Here is a 17,521-nt window from a genome sequence, read left to right on the forward strand (position 1 = left end):
AAAAATTGTAAATTGAAAGATAGTTCAGAAGAAATTATCCAAATCTCAAATAGGGAGAAAAAAAATTAGAAATTATACAAGAGAAGTCAAAAGATGTAGAAGACAGCAAGAAATATGTGTGTGTGTGTGTGTGTGTGTGTGTATATATAAATATATATATATATTTTTTTTTTTGTTTGTTTGTTTGTTTTTTGTTTTTTCAAAGTTCCAGAAGGAGATGAGAAGCTAGGGTACAGCCAGTGTTTGAGGACACAATGAGAATTTTCCAGCATTTATGCAAAACCTCAACCTTCCCATTCAGGAAGTCTAACAAGTCACAATAGATTATGTCTAAAGAAACAAAACCTAGACCTCACAATGCAACTACAGAATGCCAAAAACTTTCAAAGGAGCAAGAAAGAAACAGAATGTGTGGGGCTGACTGGCAGACGAGCTTTCATCATCTCGCTGGGAGAGTGATTGCCTTAATAGACTGTAGCAACCTGTAGCCATCAGTCAACGAGGATAAGGCTGTTTAGATAAATATGACTGTCTGACAAATGAGTAATTCATGTGCACTGGCAGGGATCCAGCCTTGTCATAATTACTAAAACACTCAAAGGTTGTTCTTTTGAAAAAGAAAGAAGGCAGTACTAAAAGAAGTGTTGAGAATGACCATGGGATTGTTTTCACTCCCATAGTACTACCTTAGTGCAGACAAGGTCACTTCTAGTTGCCAATTCTCTAGTGGAAATCTGAGAACCACAACGTGGGCCAGATGTTACCCAGATCTTGGCATTTCAGTCACTCTCCTATTCAGTGAGGCTCAGACGAGCACGCAAAGCTCCTCTTTTCCAAAGTGGGAAGAGCTGGGGGTTTGGAATGACAAAATCTGCCGGGATCGGTTAGGCAGGTTAATCTCCACAGGCAAAGTTTCCTCAGCTATAAGGATAACAGTACCTATCTTCACTTAAGCATTCAACATATATTTACTAAGAACCTTTTAGGTCTGAGGCCTCGGGACATAAAGGCACGTGTATACAAAGATAAACACATGCACAGAGGCTTGAGGGAAAATATAGTCTACTGCTGATAATCCAACCTTTACATTCCAGGCAGAGTAGCTGAGTCTGCTCTGGGTAATATAACGAGAGCATGAAGACAGACCTAAAGACACATCAGAGACAAGCCAACTGACTGGTCCCACTAGACTGTCACAGGAGCAGCTCAGCGTGACAAGCCCTATCTACTACCTGATATTCTATTTTCCTAGCTCCCACTCTTAAATCTGAGCAGATAGGCAAAAATTACAGTACTCTGAGAAAGTCTCTGATATGACATATGCAGGCAAACCAAACAGAAACACATCAGCCTTGAGGAAGCAGACATCAGGGAGAACGTTTCCAATGGTCACTGAGAGCCCTGACTGGTGTGGCTCAGCTGGTTGGAGCACCATCCTGTGCACTCTCGAAATAGCTGGCATGTATCATGGAAGATATTTTGGCATTATAAAAGGTGCTACCAAATAATGTCCAGTTAAGTTGAGAGAAATTACTAGGTTGCTAAACCACTCTCAATGCACGCTAGAGCTTATACACAATACATTTGACCTGGTGCATCGACACATCCTGCCACATCTTTGAACTGTAGCGAACAACTCCTTTGACAAAGACACAGACGCTTCTTGGGAATTCTGTGAAGACACCGAATGCCTGGTCTCCCCTCGTTTTACAAGTTTAAGTGGGATAGCTAATAAACCTTTCCTTCAGCAACCTATCACCCCTTCAAAAAGATTAAAAACAACATACATCCGATTTAAGAAAAGTGTCAGCTAGTTTTCCCCAAAATCAAAGCTGTAAACTTGACTTTTCAGGCAATATGCTGAAAAGTGTAGGGTAGGTTGGATGCTCTTGGCATTCAGACTTTAAAAAATGAAACTAAACGTAAAAAATTAGAAAAATATATGCTTGCGGTCAGCTCCCTTGGCTACCAGACACTCCCCCTGCTCTCCTGGAAAAAACCTACCAACGCTTGCTTCTCCATCTAATTATCTAAGCATCCACAACAGAAATAGTGTTAATGTGCAAATCCAAGTATATTTCCGAACATATTGTTTACTAATGAAATATTCCAACCACATACAAAGGACTCCAAAAATTCTGTTTTCGTTTTCCTATAAATTACTATAGTTTGAAATCTACTATCCTACTTTAAAGTGTTTTGCTGCTGATGTTCTTTGTATAATCACTGCAAAACATTGCTTCTATAGCAAAATATAAAACAAAGGATTTTCAAGTTATATCCTTGTCACTTACTTCAGCATTTTACTTGTTTTCACAATTTTTTTTTAAATAAGTGCATATAAAACCATTTATTTTGATATTCAATGGCTGTAACTGTAAAACATGGCACATAAACCATAGCAACTCAAGTGTGCAGATGGGGAAAAGGTCTCAAAACTAGAAAATAAAATATGCCCACGTACTTCTACTTCTATAAAAGAAAGTTATTCTGGGTTATACAACAAAAGTAAACCTTCCACCAGACATCTTGGGAATCTTGAATTTTTTTTTCCTGCAGGAGGATTTATTATTTTCCACTGAGTGTCCATTCATGCGTTTTCTTCTTGTTTCTATTCATAGCACCAGATCCTGACTAGCATGCACAACCTCAAAAGAAAAGAAAGACTAAATACAAACAGTGTAAAATGAAATAAAATAAAGCAAAATGAAAGGCACATGTTAAGACTGGTTACCTCGGGGTGGTGCCAGAGTGGCTAACACGTGCCCTGGCGCTCACGGAACTCACCTTATATGCGACACTATTCGATGAATCCACGATGATAAACAGGGGCTTCCTCGTGAAGGGGTAGAGATCTCCAGGATGGAGGCTGGGAAAACAATAACAATGATAAATATCTGAGTAACCATACCGCCAAGTCTTAGAATTTTTCTTCTTCAGTTTGGTCTGCTCGTGTCTCCTTTTCATCGTAGTAAGAGAGAAAAACAAAGATGAAGCAAAAGACAATTTAAAAAAAAATCTCTGTATTAAGTTTCATTTGGGGAAAAAATTCAGAGATAATTATTTCACAAGAAATAATTCTAAGCTAAAAAGAAGTCTATATATTTAAAGATGTATTAAACATACAAGGTGAAAATCTCAGAAGTCAGCTTTTAGGTACTTTAGTATTTAAAAGCCCCTTTAAAAACATATTTTGAAAACAAACATATAAAACACAACCAGATTTGTATTTCAATGAGTCTTTTAAATCTATACCTAGTTTAAAGAGTTTTAGTATTTCAAGCTATATCTTAATATTTCAGAAAATAATAGGGGCTTCTCTTTACTACCCTGTTTCCCCGAAAATAAGACAGTGTCTTATATTAATTTTTTCTCCCAAAGTTGCACTAAGTCTTATTTTCAGGGGATGTCTTATCTTTCCATGTGCTAGGTCTTATTTCCGGAGGATGTCTTATTTTCGGGGAAACACGGTATTCTTTATGTTTTCTCTGGATATTGTATCAGAATCAGATGCTTGATTCTTAAACACCTATATTCACTGGCCCATAAAAGATCTACTGGACCCTAAGGTTAAAAGTCCAGCAACTAATATTTGAGAGCCACTGACTAAGAAGGTCACAATTTTGGTGTGGCTATCAATCCATGCTCTTTCTAGCTTAGTGGACAATGTGTGTGTGTGTGTGTGTGTGTGAACAGTACCTGAAATATAACTGATACTCAATATCTACACTAACAAAAGAGAAACATGTGAATTGGCTGTCACTTCACTACATCCACCAGCCAATCAGGAGTGAGTATGCAAATTAATCCAACAAATATGGTAGTGACCCCACCCCCCAGCCACTCTGGGCAGCACATATGCGGAGTGGCTCAGCAGAGAAGATACCTGCTATGAGGGGGAGGGTCGGGCAGAGGGAGCTACAGGAGCGACCTCCGCCCAGAGCGAAGACTGAAGGCAGCAGCCAAAAGGAAGGCCTGGGTCCCAGTGCAGGCAGCCAGGGGAAGGAATCTCTTTGTGCAATGGTCCTCGTGTGTGTGTGTGTGTGTGTGTGTGTGTGTGTGTATCAGCCCAAAAATTCTAATTTCCTAGGATAGTCAAGATGGAAGTATTGCTAGAATTCAAATAAGTGTTATTAATAGTAGCCTAGGAGAACATTTCTAGTGCTAGAAAAGTCCCCATTTCATTTAATATTTCATAAGAGAGAACTACAATTTTTATGATAGGGAGACACTAGAATACATACCAGTGCATTTCTTTGTGGGATTGATTGCGTTTGTGGATGGCATCTCCATTTATAATATCCCGATTACTATTAGTAAGTACCCCTCCAAAATCATAAGGACCTATGAAAACAAAGGGAAGAATCCTAGACTTCAATCAGAGAGTAACATGATTCTGATGTTCAAAGGTATTATGTGACTCTCTCCCTGATAAAAGTGGAAGATAATTACAAAACATTTTAATTATTTTAAAATTTAACATTCTCCTTTAATACAGTATTTAAATGATTTCAGCATGTTGCCTAGTTCAACATTTAAAAAATCATTTAATTACTCATCAGTTCTTCAAACAGAATATAATGAGAAACAAAACAAGAATCCACGGCACCCCATTACTCTGGGCAATAAAAGTGATGCAGATCTGGGATGCTCAAAATTTTAATTTCAAGCAAAAATTAAAACCTCAAGTTTAACAAAACTATTATGTGAGAAATTTCAGACTGAAATCTTAATAATTTCTTAAATATAACTGTAAGCCATTTATTGTAAAATTTAGGGGGGAAATTGGAATAAAGCTTGAAAATTCTCATTGAAAAAAAATTTTAAGAAAATAATAAATTTCAGTGTGTGAAAAAATCTATGATGACTACTATTATATACCAACCACTGTAGTTCCAGTTTTGAAGTTAGCCTTTGCCCACTGGTTATATCAGTTAGTTAAACTCCTGCCTAAATGGCACAGCAACGAAGGGGTGTTAGGAATAATTTATCTCAAAGGGATTATTCAGTTAGTGCCTATTGCAATCCCAATGTACCTTGAAAAAAAAAGTAAAATGAGGTCAATATATTAAGCAGGGGCTCAGAAAATCTGACTCAACAGTAGATAAATGGAAATAATTATTTATATTGTAAATAAAATAAACTTTACTATAAAAAACTTAGTTTATGACTTCATACCACATTTAATGCTGTTATATTTTATCCCTTTAAAAAAAAAAAAGCACTGCAATGAAAAGGCTTTGAGGTTCATTTTGTTCTGTTTTCATTTTCCCACAGTAAGAGGATCTGTTGGTCATGCAAGGAAGATGGCAGGGACATGCATTGTATAAAGGAATGCAAATTTCAACAAACATGAGGAGGAAAATGTTAAGGATGTTAAGGGGGGAAAATTTTTTTTTTGTCCAGACAGAGATTTAAATGCCTCATTTACAACCCAGTTACTCACCTATTCTGACCAATTTCATATATTCTGGACTCATTTATTCTGGACAGTTTTAAGTTTTTATTCTGAAACAGCATCCCAATAGTCTATAGGTTGAATCCATAAAAACCAAATAAAGAAAGGACAGAAAACAAAATCATGACAAGGACTTGAACTTTCGCAGTTACAAAAGTGTACTGATTTCTACAAAGACTTTCAGCCACCCGAAGCCGCTGACCAGATTCCCTAAAGCACCGAAGGCTCAGAAAATTTTAATGATGTGAATGAAGCAGATCATTAGGCTTAGTTATTTCATAGGTATGTGTGCTTCTGGCAAATCTGACAGAGAGGCACACATATTTAGTATGTGAATTTGCTGATCATTTGTGGACTTCAATGTACAATAGACTGGGGTATCTATGAGATTGCCAATTCAACAAATAGACTGGGTTTCCAATTTAGAAGCCTCTCTAGAAAGCTGGAGGTGGTCTGTGGGCTACGGGCCATCGTCTTGTAGAAAATAAAGAGAATTCAAGCCCGGCTCACACAGGAGCATTCCTTTATTGTACCTTCACTATCAGAACGACCTGTTGGGAAAACGCCAGTGGCTGACAGGTAAATCAGAAGCACGCTATTGGCAGGCAGCTCCTGAAATTTAGAAAATCACATATACCAAACAACAAACAGGGAAAACAACAGTTTCATTTAAAACTCACGACACTTTAAAGGTGTGGGGAAAACAAGCACCTAATCTGACATAGTACTGCCTTCTCCAAGAGAAGAGCCACTCTTGCTGGTTCCAACTGCTGTCTACATGGCCCAGAGTCATTATCATCTACGATCTACAATGACTGCCAAACGTTTGTAGGACAATCTCTGCTGTAAAACGCCCATCATTAAGAAAATGTCCTCTGGAAAACTTGAAATGGAGAAGTAAATATCCTGACTCTAGGTCTAACAGACAAACTCCCATCTATGGCTTTTCATTATTAAACTTTGGGAGGAATTCCCCACTTCTCAGCGCTCTTTCAATGACCAAAATATTCCTCTGAGCAGGTCTGTGCAACCTGCTCTGGATTTTTAAGTTCTGCGCTGACTCCTATGCCTACAGTAGTTTAGCACCGTGCTTCCCCGAAAATAAGACATCCTCAGAAAATAAGACCTAGCGCATGGAAAGATAAGACATCCCCTGAAAATAAGACCTAGCGCAACTTTGGGAGAAAAAAATTAATATAAGACACTGTCTTATTTTCGGGGAAACAGGGTAATAGAAATCTGGAGAAAGGAAAGTAATTAAGCAATAGTCTCATTAATGAATGGCAATAAGCATTCAGAGCCTATGAGCAATTTCCATCCTGAAAATAACTATGATTAGGATACTGTAAAGGCAGTTTCAATTTCATACTTTGCTTAAATTCTTGACTCAGATATTCAAAGAGCAGAGTGACTCTCAGATTCCATTTAGGGCACACTTTTCCCATACAGTAAAAATACTGGCTCAAATATACCTTAAAAGATGATGCTAAGAATGTGTACAGTTGGCTGAAGGTGGGTTTGTAGAGTAGGTACTTGTGGGGATTTTCTCGCCTGGTAGGCTTGTCAGCTGAATCCTGTATTTACACACAGAAAATAATATTCATACAAGCTGTATTTGACAGATGTATTATCAATGCCTATTTTTTTTTTTACTATCCTCTTCATCAACTATATTTTTGTTACTATTATTATGCTTATCGATATTTCCTATTCTTCATCAAGAGAGTCTTTCCCCCCTAGTGTATTCCCCCCCCCCCGCCCCCAATAATCTGGAAAATACAAAGCAACATCTACCTCCATAGACCCACACAGTCATATATGAGACCCAGGGACCTTTACTCATGGGACATTGAAGTAAAGCCTGCTCTTTATGCAAGTTGCAAGCATCTTCTGGTTCCATAATATTTCATATTAGCTAGTACATCTTTTCCTATGTATTCTGTGCATATTATCTTTCTACCAAAGGCGGCAATAGAACTTAGGAAGTATTTCGTGAATCCATCAGGCACCTCTTAGGTGAGGTCAAGGTTCTCCGAGCTCCAGGAGTGGGGTTTGGGGGGTAGTCAAAAGCTAAAAAGAGGAGACAGGGAAAGAACTTGGTGGTGCCAGAAGAGCCAACTTGGAAAGTCATCTGACAGGAGCAGAGCCAGCACTGGAGGGCTGCCTGGGCTCCGCTCCTGCCAGTGTTGCCCTTCCACCAGCTCGGCATGTGCTGACAAGAGAGCTCTTCCTAAAAATTTATCGGCTGGATGCTTTAAGAGAGAGAAGCAGCGACCCACTGCTTCACCTCTCCATTGGCTGGCTCTTGCATGAGCTCTGACCGGGATCAAGCCTGTAACTCTGGTGCATCAGGACAACATTTCAATCAACTAAGCTACCCGGCAAGGGAGCTCTTTATTCACACTCAAAGCCTTGTTGGATAATAATAGCATTCTATGCAGAGCAGAAGCAGTAAGAGTGTTACCAAAATGGCAATAAGTAGGGAGAAGGTACCTGCATTCCTGGCTTATTCATCTGGGAAGCTAAGTTCATTGGCTCCCTTTCCAGGGCTTGTAACATCCGGAACATGTCAACAGTTAGTTCACTGAATTTAACCTGCAAGGAAAACAAACCTGACCATTGATGCAGAAGGCAGACCTTGAAGTCTTTAGTCATATTATTAATCTTGCCATTCATGTGCACTTAATGACATTGGGTATTTTCTTTCCCAGAATTTCTTATCAAAAATTTCAAAACATAGAACACTAAAAGAATTATACAGTGACACCAATATGCTTATCAACTAGATCCTACAACATTAACATTTTTCTATTTTTGCTTTATCATATGTATCTCCATCTATCTATCTGCCTATCAATCCATCCATTTCCTCGGGTACTTTTAGAAACAAATAAAAGTAGTCATGTAAACAGAGACCTATTTTAGATCCTATAAAACATGCTAATTTTTGGCAAAACAGTGAGGCTGAAATATGGCCGTGGCCCATATTTTATAACTTCTTCATTACATTTTGGTACTTTATAATGTTTAAGACTGCATACTTTTTCTACTTTGAAAAGACAACACTGTATTTAAATTTCTAAATGAAAATTTAGAAATCTGTGAATTAATAGCTATAAAAACCAAAGTTGGAAGAGTACCAGAAAAAGTTAACAAGAACAAAAATGATAGGTGTAAAGAAGTATTCAAAATTAAAATGTATAACTGATGCATATAGGAAAATATCCTCACTAGGGACTTTTCCAATATCCCATATATCCAGTAAATTACATTTCCAGTACATTAAATTAACTATGCAACTATTCTGTCATGAAAAAATATTTGAAATTTGCTTTTGACAAATGTATTTAAAAATAACCCCTCCTCTGCCCAGCTGGTGTGGCTCAGTTGATTGAGCATCGTCCCATGGTCCACAAGGTCCCAGGTTCGATTCCTGATCAGGACACGTGCCCAGGCTGTGGGCTCAATCCCAAGTGTGGGGTGCGCAGGAGGCAACCGATTGATGTGTTTTTCTCATTGATGTTTCTATCTCTCTCCTCTTCTCTCTTTCTCTCCATCTAAAAATCAACAAAAACATATTTTTTTTAAAAACACAAACCTCTCTCTTTTTGCCTGATCACAGTATATACAGATTTGAAAAGTTGTGAAAAAGAAAATAAAAATCACCCATAATTCTGAGCGGCCAGGCCCGGAGCAGCCAGGTCTGGTGCGGCCAGGCCCGGAGCAGCGGCTGCCAGGCTGGGAGCGGCTAGGCCCGGAGCAGCGGCTGCCAGGCTGGGAGCGGCCAGGCCCGGAGCAGCCGGGTCGGGAGTGGCCAGGCCCGGAGCAGCGGCTGCCAGGCTGGGAGCGGCCAGGCCCGGAGCAGCCGGGTTGGGAGTGGCCAGGCCCGGAGCAGCGGCTGCCAGGCTGGGAGCGACCAGGCCCGGAGCAGCCGGGTCTGGTGCTGCCAGGCCCGGAGCAGCAGCAGCCAAGTCCAGAGCAACTAGGTCGAGAGCGGCGGTGACCAGACCCGGAGCAGCTGGTTGTGGAACGAACCAGAGCAACAGAGGCCAGGCCCGGAGCAGCCAGGCCCGGAACAGCTCGCTCCTCGCCTGCCCCTGCCCCACGGCTGCCTCTCAGACATGGCTGGAAACTTTTGTGGGAACTTGAGGGTCTGCTGAATCAAGAGATGAAGGCTTAGATCTGGATGTGTTGAGTTAGTATAGGGCTAGGGTGTTGATCTTTGAGTGCCTTGGGTAGGGCCTGGATGAGGCTGGTTGACCTATTTGGAAATGTCTTTTGTGTGAAGTGTATCATTGGGCATGTGGTGGTATTATTGATATGAGAAAATGCTAAGTAACTGATTTACTATCTGAAAAGGGATTTACTATCGGGGAAAGGGAGGGAGGAAGAGACTGAACATAAACTGCACCTATGAATGAGGACAATGGGGGATGGGGAGGGAGTGGAGGGTGGGGTGGGAACCTGGTGGAGGGGGGAAGAAATGAGGAACCTTTGTAACAATATGAATAATAAAGATTGATTAAAAAATAAAATAAATAAATAAATAAATAAGCTGTATCCTATCAAAAAAAAAAAAATCACCCATAATTCTGCTATTCAGAGGTAAACCTTTTATGATATTGGTGAATTTCTTCTTGGTCTTTTTCCTATGCATATATGTATATAGATGCTTTCATACACCGGGTAATTCTGTTCACATACTGACTCCATAACAAATTTCTTTTCCCTTATCATATCATGAGTATCTTCCTTTGTGATTAAAAATCCTCTCTAAACCATTTAAATGTCTGTAACATAGTCCATAAATGGACACGACATAATTTTTTTAACCATTTCCTCTCCAATGGGTGTTAGAATATTTACAAGGAAATAATAATCCTGTAATAATAAAAAGCACTATTTTTCAAAGTGGATTTTCGGCATACTTCCTGCAAATTCTTTACCTGGTTACTACAATTACCAATAAGGAGCGCGTCAGCCAGGGACAGCTGCCCCACAATCATGCCCTGTTCCAGCAGCGGGGCTCCTGTGTCAGCAAGGCGGTTGGATGTGGAAACAATGGTATCATCGTCATTCAGTATCATCACGGGGTCTGCCTGGAGAGAGGAGCCCAGACAAAATGTCAGTCTAGTAAGTTATTCCTTCTGGACATACACACGCAGTAAAAATGTATACCACATAGGAATTTACTTCTATGACAGCCTTTCGTGTCCAAAACTGACCTCGATAAAAGCTGCCACTTCCTGAAGCACCAGGTTCCACTCCACTTGATCTTCAGTATTAAAGCGGTGAGTGTAATCTTCAATTTCATCCGACAATTCCTGATTTTAACACATAAAAAGAGAGAGAGAGAGTGAGTATAGGAAAAAGAAAAAAAAAGAAAGACAGCTATGAGGTATCATATTCCTGAGAGAAATTGACATAGTTAAGAAGTTTATTATCAATATGCAGTCTCAATTATAATTAAAAAAAAAAAAGAATAAAAACTACATGGATTTGTCTCAAAATCAAAAGCTCCAGAATGACACACATCAGTAAGATTTTAAGAGACCCAGAGAGACCCATACTGGAAAGGTATGATTTTATTTTTAAATTTATTTTATTTTATTTATTTATTATTATTTTTAAAATATATTTTATTGATTTTTTACAGAGAGGAAGAGAGAGGGACAGAGAGCCAGAAACATTGATGAGAGAGAAACATCGACAAGCCGCCTCCTGCACACCCGCTACTGGGGATGTGCCCGCAACCAAGGTACATGCCCTTGACCGGAATCAAACCCGGGACCCCTCAGTCCGCAGGCTGACGCTCTATCCACTGAGCCAAACTGGTTTCGGCTTTAAATTTATTTTTAATGTTTTTATTTCAAAGAAGAAGGGAGAGGGAAAGACAGAAACATCAATGATGAGAATCATTGATCGGATGCCTCCTGTACGCCCCTCACTGGGGATTGAACCCACAACCCAGGCATGTGCCTTAACTTGTGAATTCCTGGTTCATGGGTCAATGTTCAACTCCTGACCCACACCAGCCAGGCAAGCAATGACTTTATTAATAGAAAACTCTTAAAGGTAAAGCCCCCAATTTTTTAAAAAAATATATATTTTATTGATTTTGTACAGAGAGGAAGGGAGAGAGATATAGAGTTAGAAACATTGATGAGAGAGAGTCATCGATCAGCTGCCTCCTGCACACTCCCCACCGGAGATATGCCCGCAACCAAGGCACATGCCCCTGACCAGAATCGAACCCGGGACCCTTCAGTCCCCAAGCTGACACTCTATCCATTGAGCCAAACCGGTCTCGGCAAGTCCCCAATTTTTAACATTAAAAAAATTAATACTGTCTAGCTGATTTTCTTTGTATTTACTAGTATAGCACTGTGGTTTTATCTGGAAATAGTCAATAGTAACTAGGAGTGGAGGAAGACAGAGGAATGCTTGTCAAAACCAGCATGTTATACTTGAGTACCAAAAATTAAGAAGCATGCCGCTGAGACCTCTCCCTGAATGAATACAGAGTGCAGCCGGAATGTATGCAATCATTACAGAGAGCAAGTGAATCCCGAAAGCCTGAGTTACTGGAGGACAGTGATGCAGACATACTAAGCGAATGGAAAAAAATAAACGCTTTCCCAATACCTTTGTCAAACATTGTGTGCTTTTTCTTGACCTAACTTTTTAACTATCTTATTTTTTTAAAATATATTTTATTGATTTTTATACAGAGAGGAAAGGAGAGAGATAGAGAGTTAGAAACATCGATGAGAGAGAGTCATTGATCAGCTGCCTCTTGCGCACCCCCTACTGAGGATATGCCCACAACCAAGGCACATGCCCTTGACCGGAATCGAACCCAGGACCCTTCAGTCCCCAAGCCGACGCTCTGTCCATTGAGCCAAACCGGTCCCGGCTAACTATCTTCTTTTAAACAAATATTTTAACTTTTGTTTGCATTTCCCAACCATCGACGGATGGGTGGTGAAATGTAAAACGTGCTGAAGGGACAAAAGCAAGGAATTAAGATAATAGTCTCTGGTCAGTCTGGGTTGGAAATACGAAGAGAATTGAAAAGAAAATTTATCATTGCCTTTGGCAGAAGTTACCACACTTTTAATGCTGTAATGATTTAGACATACCAAAAACTATTTAACCTCAAATCTATTTTTTTAAAAACAAAATTACCCATACACTATCAGATATTCAAATATTATAAAGCACATTTACCTTCACCAGATCCTTTACCACATCCATTTTGTTGAGAAGAAGACAAACTACTATAAATCTTGCATAGTATCGTAGCTTCTTAACTACCAACTCAGGTCTAGGGTAGATAAATGGAAAATTAGTCATTAGGTTAAAAAATAAAATATGCTGCTTCAACCCTATTCTGCAGTTATAAATATTTCTGCATATAACCTACAGCCTTAACACATTTCTTACTGATTCGTTATATAGTTCATTCATTCAACAAATACCTATTGAGAACTTAGATGCTGGGAGGAGAGTGAAAACACACACACAGAACTACACAGTCCCTTCTTCTCAGCTCTTACAGACAGAAAAATACTTAAAATATAGAGGAGACAGATAAATACTTAAAACACAGTGGAATAAATATAATGCCAGGAGAAACAAAGGGTGCTATCTGAGCCCACAGGACAGGATCCTGGGTGAGGGTAAACTTCCCAAAGACAGTAATGTTTGAGTTAAGGTTATATATATATATGGAATAGGGGAAGAAAAGAGGCAGAAAACCATGAGGTGGAAAGCATTCCAGGAAGAACAGTCTTTGTTTTGAAATCTTATCTTTTATATATTAATATCACCACGCCAGTTTTCTTGTGCTTAGCGCTTACAGGCCATCTCTGTTCTTTTTCCTCTGCTTTCAAGTGCCTCTGTCCTTTTATTTCACCACCTCTTCTGTAGACAGTGTATGGTTAGGTCCTGCTTTCTCATCCACTGTGACAATCTCTGCCTCGTACACGCAGGTCCCTGGGTTTGCGTCTCCACCTTGCTTTATTTGTTTTCGGTTTGTCCCTTCCATGTATGTGTCCCTTATTGCTCCTCTCTTGCTTGCTTTCCAGGTAATTTGATATATTTTAGTGTATTAGCCTCTAATGGCTTCTTACTCATACCTCTGCATTACTGTTCTTTTAGTGCCGCTAGGAGTAGCAATATGCATCCTCCACTTACCAGAGGCTTTTACAGTCAATGCTGCACCTCTTTACACTTATCCCTTATCAAGTGAAACCTGACAGTCCCAATGTCTGCTTCCTGGTTTCTACATCCTACATTATAAATAAAAATAACAGCATATTTTTCATATATGTTTGACATTTTCCATAACAAAACTTAAAAATTTTCTTTTAGACCCATGACTTACTTAGAAATGTGTTTACTAATTGACAGGACTCTGCGCATTGCCAGAGAAACTGTTTTTCCTGGTGGCTAAATGAAATAAAGGACCTATGTGTGCTTTATCTTCTCCATATCTAACTCTGACCACGGTCAGCCTGAACCATTTGCAACAGCTGGGGTTTGCAGCTCTTAGGACAAGTGATTACGGGGTAACATCTCCCTTTACACAACAGGGTGGGCCTGTGGAATGAGACATTGCTGAGAGTTGTCTACAGTGACAGCAGTCACGGAGGTGGATGGCTAGAATGTCCGTTCCCCCTGGCTCTGACAGAATGCTGAGGCATTGAGAGAGTGCAGAGAGAACTTGCCCCTTTGAGAAGAGATTTTTGCCTTATAAAGCAACTGTGATATTGTGGAATACTTTCTTGTTTTAATCTACTGGCTGTTGATTCTAGGAGCTGTCATCAATTGTTACCTTGACTGGCACTCCTGCCCTATGTGAACTAAGAAACAAACAACGTACCATCTCAACAGTCCTTCCAGAAAACAAGGCCAACATTTGCGGTTGTCCGTTGATTCTAATTTAGTGTCATCCTGGTTCCAAATAATCCTACCTCCGTTCATCTGCCCTGCTCTAGGAGGCAGCACAGGAAAACAATTGATGTGCGGTGTCTGCTCTCAGGATGGAAAAGGATTTCCACAAATCAAACTGTTGAGTTTTAAGCCAATGGGCCTAAGGCCAATTTTCCTCTTGGTAAATTAGAAAAGTGAATTATACAAGGTATTTTACTATTGCTTAAAATAGCTCTTTGCTGGTAAAAATATTACGTAGCCCTTTTGCATGTTCTTAGAGATACAATTTATCTCGCCAAGAATTCAGACAAATTGTACAACATAAATGCAAAAAGGGGGCGAGGGATGTAGGAAATATATCTATAGTGAATATATGTAAAGCAAATCATAAGAAAATCTGAAGGAAAAATAACTGTTGGAACTTCTGATAGAAGAGCGAAGTAAGGCAATAACACAGAGACCTCAGCATCTGCATACCTCATTGTGTCACATCACCTCCTCCGGGCGAGTCTGAACAGGACTTGTAAGGGCAGGAAGGGGATGTACAAGAGTGGGGCTTTCCAAAAAATGTCGCCGTAGAGCTGGTAAGCTCATAACAGCTAAGCACAGAGTGTTCTCTAGAAAGCCATGTCAAAACTATGTTTCCTTTTTCTTTTCTTTTAAAATATATTTTTATTGATTTCAGAGTGGAAGGGAGTGGGAGAGATAGAAACACCAATGATGAGAGAGAATCATTGATTGGCTGCCTCCTGCATGCCCCACACTGGGGATCGAGTCCGCAACCTGGGCATGTGCCCTTGGCCAGAATCGAACCTGACCTTTCAGTCCGCAGGCCAATGTTCTATCCACTGAGCCAACCCAGCTAGGGCAAAACCATGTTTTCTTCTAGCATTAAGAGAATATCATCTTTTCGCTTATAACAGCTATGAGTTCTGTTGCTGGAGGTAGAGAGAACATTCCCATCTTCTAGACCTGAACTTTCTCTTCTAACAATTCATGAAACACTAGCAATAAAGATTCTGTGCCAGGTCCCTGGTTTCTCCCACAATTCCACCCTCCTCTGGAATTAATAGCATCATCATCTACTTGGGACCCAAAGATTTCTATAACTCCCTCGAGAAGGTAATTGTCTGAAAGGAAAAGACAATCTGTACACCTCCTTCCTCTGTTTTCCCACCAAGCACCGGCCACACTGCCAGTGGTGTGAGTGCTCAATAGATTACTGTTGGGAATTTAATGACTTGCACCAGGGTTTTTCCTCCCAACAACTGCATGGCAGTAGTGGGTTTATAAAATAAAATTCAAACAGCTTAGCGCCTTTTCGTTAGTCCTACATGACAACCGTCAACAGGCTTCTGAATGTATAGAAATTAAAGAGACCTGACATTATCAGCTAAGCCTCACTCTGGAGTTGTTTCTTTTCAATGAAACTTTGTGTGATCCCAGTCTCTCCTAAAGAAGTAATCCATCCCTCCTTTGTGCTCTGACTCCACTGGTATTGTGACATCTGTTACATCTGTAATATTTATTTATATTAGGTAACATATCTTTGCATGCTTAAGAAGGCTTAGTACATAGTAGGCATTCAATAAAACATATGAAATGAATAAAAGTCATAAACAAATGTGTGCGTTTCCTCATAATTTGCCCACAAACTAAAAATTAAGTGTTTTACCTCCTGTCTCTAAAACTATAGTAGGTGCATACCTGTCTTCTTTATTGACTTGAGAATAGTATGATCTCTGTCTGATTGCAGAATAGAAGGAGAAAGCCTCATTCAGATAGCTGGTCTCAGATGTGCGTAAGCTATGAGAGAAAAAAATCTTTAAATTTGACAATGTCTCAAATTCTTCATTATGATCAATACTTGTCCCATTATTCCTTCATTTCTGTACATGAGGGATGGGAATGTATGTCCTAAATTTCAATCAGCAAAGCAATATACATATCACCCTTAAAATGTGTAAAAATAATAACAATAATTAAAAAAAAAAAATACCTCCCCACTGCTCCCAATCCTTTTGGATGGCAACCAAAAGCACACATTGTCCTCACTCTCCTCGGTGACTTTCCAAACAGCATTTCCACCCAGGACCAGGACCAGGCCTTTCATGACCTTCCTCAAATCCATACATAATCACTTGTCCTTTGACTAATATCTTTTATTTTTTTCTCATGGATTTCAAAAATGGATTAATCCATATTAATCTTCAAAGGATGCTGATGAATTAGGCTCTCTGTTTAGATAACTGGGTGAAAGAGATGAAGGGACTAGTAATTTACAAAATAATCACGGGGATGTAAAATACAGCATAGAGAATATAGCCAATAATATTGCAGTAACTATGTATGGCGCCAAATGGGTACTGGAAATATCAGGGGGACACTTTGTAAAGTATACAATTGTCTAACCACTATGCTGTATACCTAAAACCAATACAATACTGAAGGAAAACTGTAATTGAAAATTTTTTAAATTAATTAAAATTTACAAAACACACCACATGTCTAGTTTTACAAGTGGCTTCTTAAGAAAATACTCTACCCAAGAGAGTGATTTCAATGGTGGGAATGGTGCCATACCAAAAGACAGGAAGAGGAAGGAATTTTTCTGTCCTAGTAAGTTACAAATGGTCCAAGTCTTTTTATGACACACCAGTATTACTTCATGCTAATGAGATTTCATTCTAAAAGGAGTTCTCTTCTGTCCCTGACTCATGGGTGGGACTACATATAGGTAGTATTGTAGGTTTAGAGTTGTGAGTACACGAAACACAGATTTTATTCTGGCAATATTATTAATTATTGCATTATTTTCAATAAGAACAATTGTAGACCTATTTTTGCCAGCACCTGTAGATGCTGCTCTAAGAATATAATCAGAAGAATCATTATCTACTTTAAGTAACTTTTTAGACATATCTTATAGGTATGAATCTTAAAATGTCCTCCTGAAAACTACGTATTCAAACATAAAAATTATGATATATCTCTGCACAGTATCAATTACAAACTATAAATTCATATACTTAAAACCAAGATCTTACTCCTTTAAGTTATAGATGAGTCTGACCAAATGAACTGTTTGGAAGGTGAGCCATGGAAGCAAATAATGTTACTTTGATA

The 17,521-nt window shown here is 39.3% G+C and overlaps 1 protein-coding gene across 2 annotated transcripts in view; it reads right to left on the reverse strand.

The window, feature by feature from the left end:
- SCAI (suppressor of cancer cell invasion) overlaps window positions 1-17,521 on the reverse strand; it is a 71,790-nt gene that overhangs the window by 12,191 nt on the left and 42,078 nt on the right. For both annotated transcript variants that reach the window (XM_045572043.1, XM_036411984.2), the window contains 9 exons: window positions 16,103-16,201; window positions 12,689-12,785; window positions 10,684-10,782; window positions 10,405-10,557; window positions 7,952-8,053; window positions 6,931-7,032; window positions 5,992-6,070; window positions 4,245-4,344; window positions 2,788-2,869 (listed from right to left, as the gene is read on the reverse strand). In XM_045572043.1, the coding sequence (XP_045427999.1) occupies window positions 2,788-2,869; window positions 4,245-4,344; window positions 5,992-6,070; window positions 6,931-7,032; window positions 7,952-8,053; window positions 10,405-10,557; window positions 10,684-10,782; window positions 12,689-12,785; window positions 16,103-16,201 (913 nt within the window). The remainder of the gene's footprint in view (window positions 1-2,787; window positions 2,870-4,244; window positions 4,345-5,991; window positions 6,071-6,930; window positions 7,033-7,951; window positions 8,054-10,404; window positions 10,558-10,683; window positions 10,783-12,688; window positions 12,786-16,102; window positions 16,202-17,521) is intronic.

Source organism: Pipistrellus kuhlii, unplaced genomic scaffold (assembly GCF_014108245.1).
Source record: "Pipistrellus kuhlii isolate mPipKuh1 unplaced genomic scaffold, mPipKuh1.p scaffold_m20_p_43, whole genome shotgun sequence".
Lineage (NCBI taxonomy): Eukaryota > Metazoa > Chordata > Mammalia > Chiroptera > Vespertilionidae > Pipistrellus > Pipistrellus kuhlii.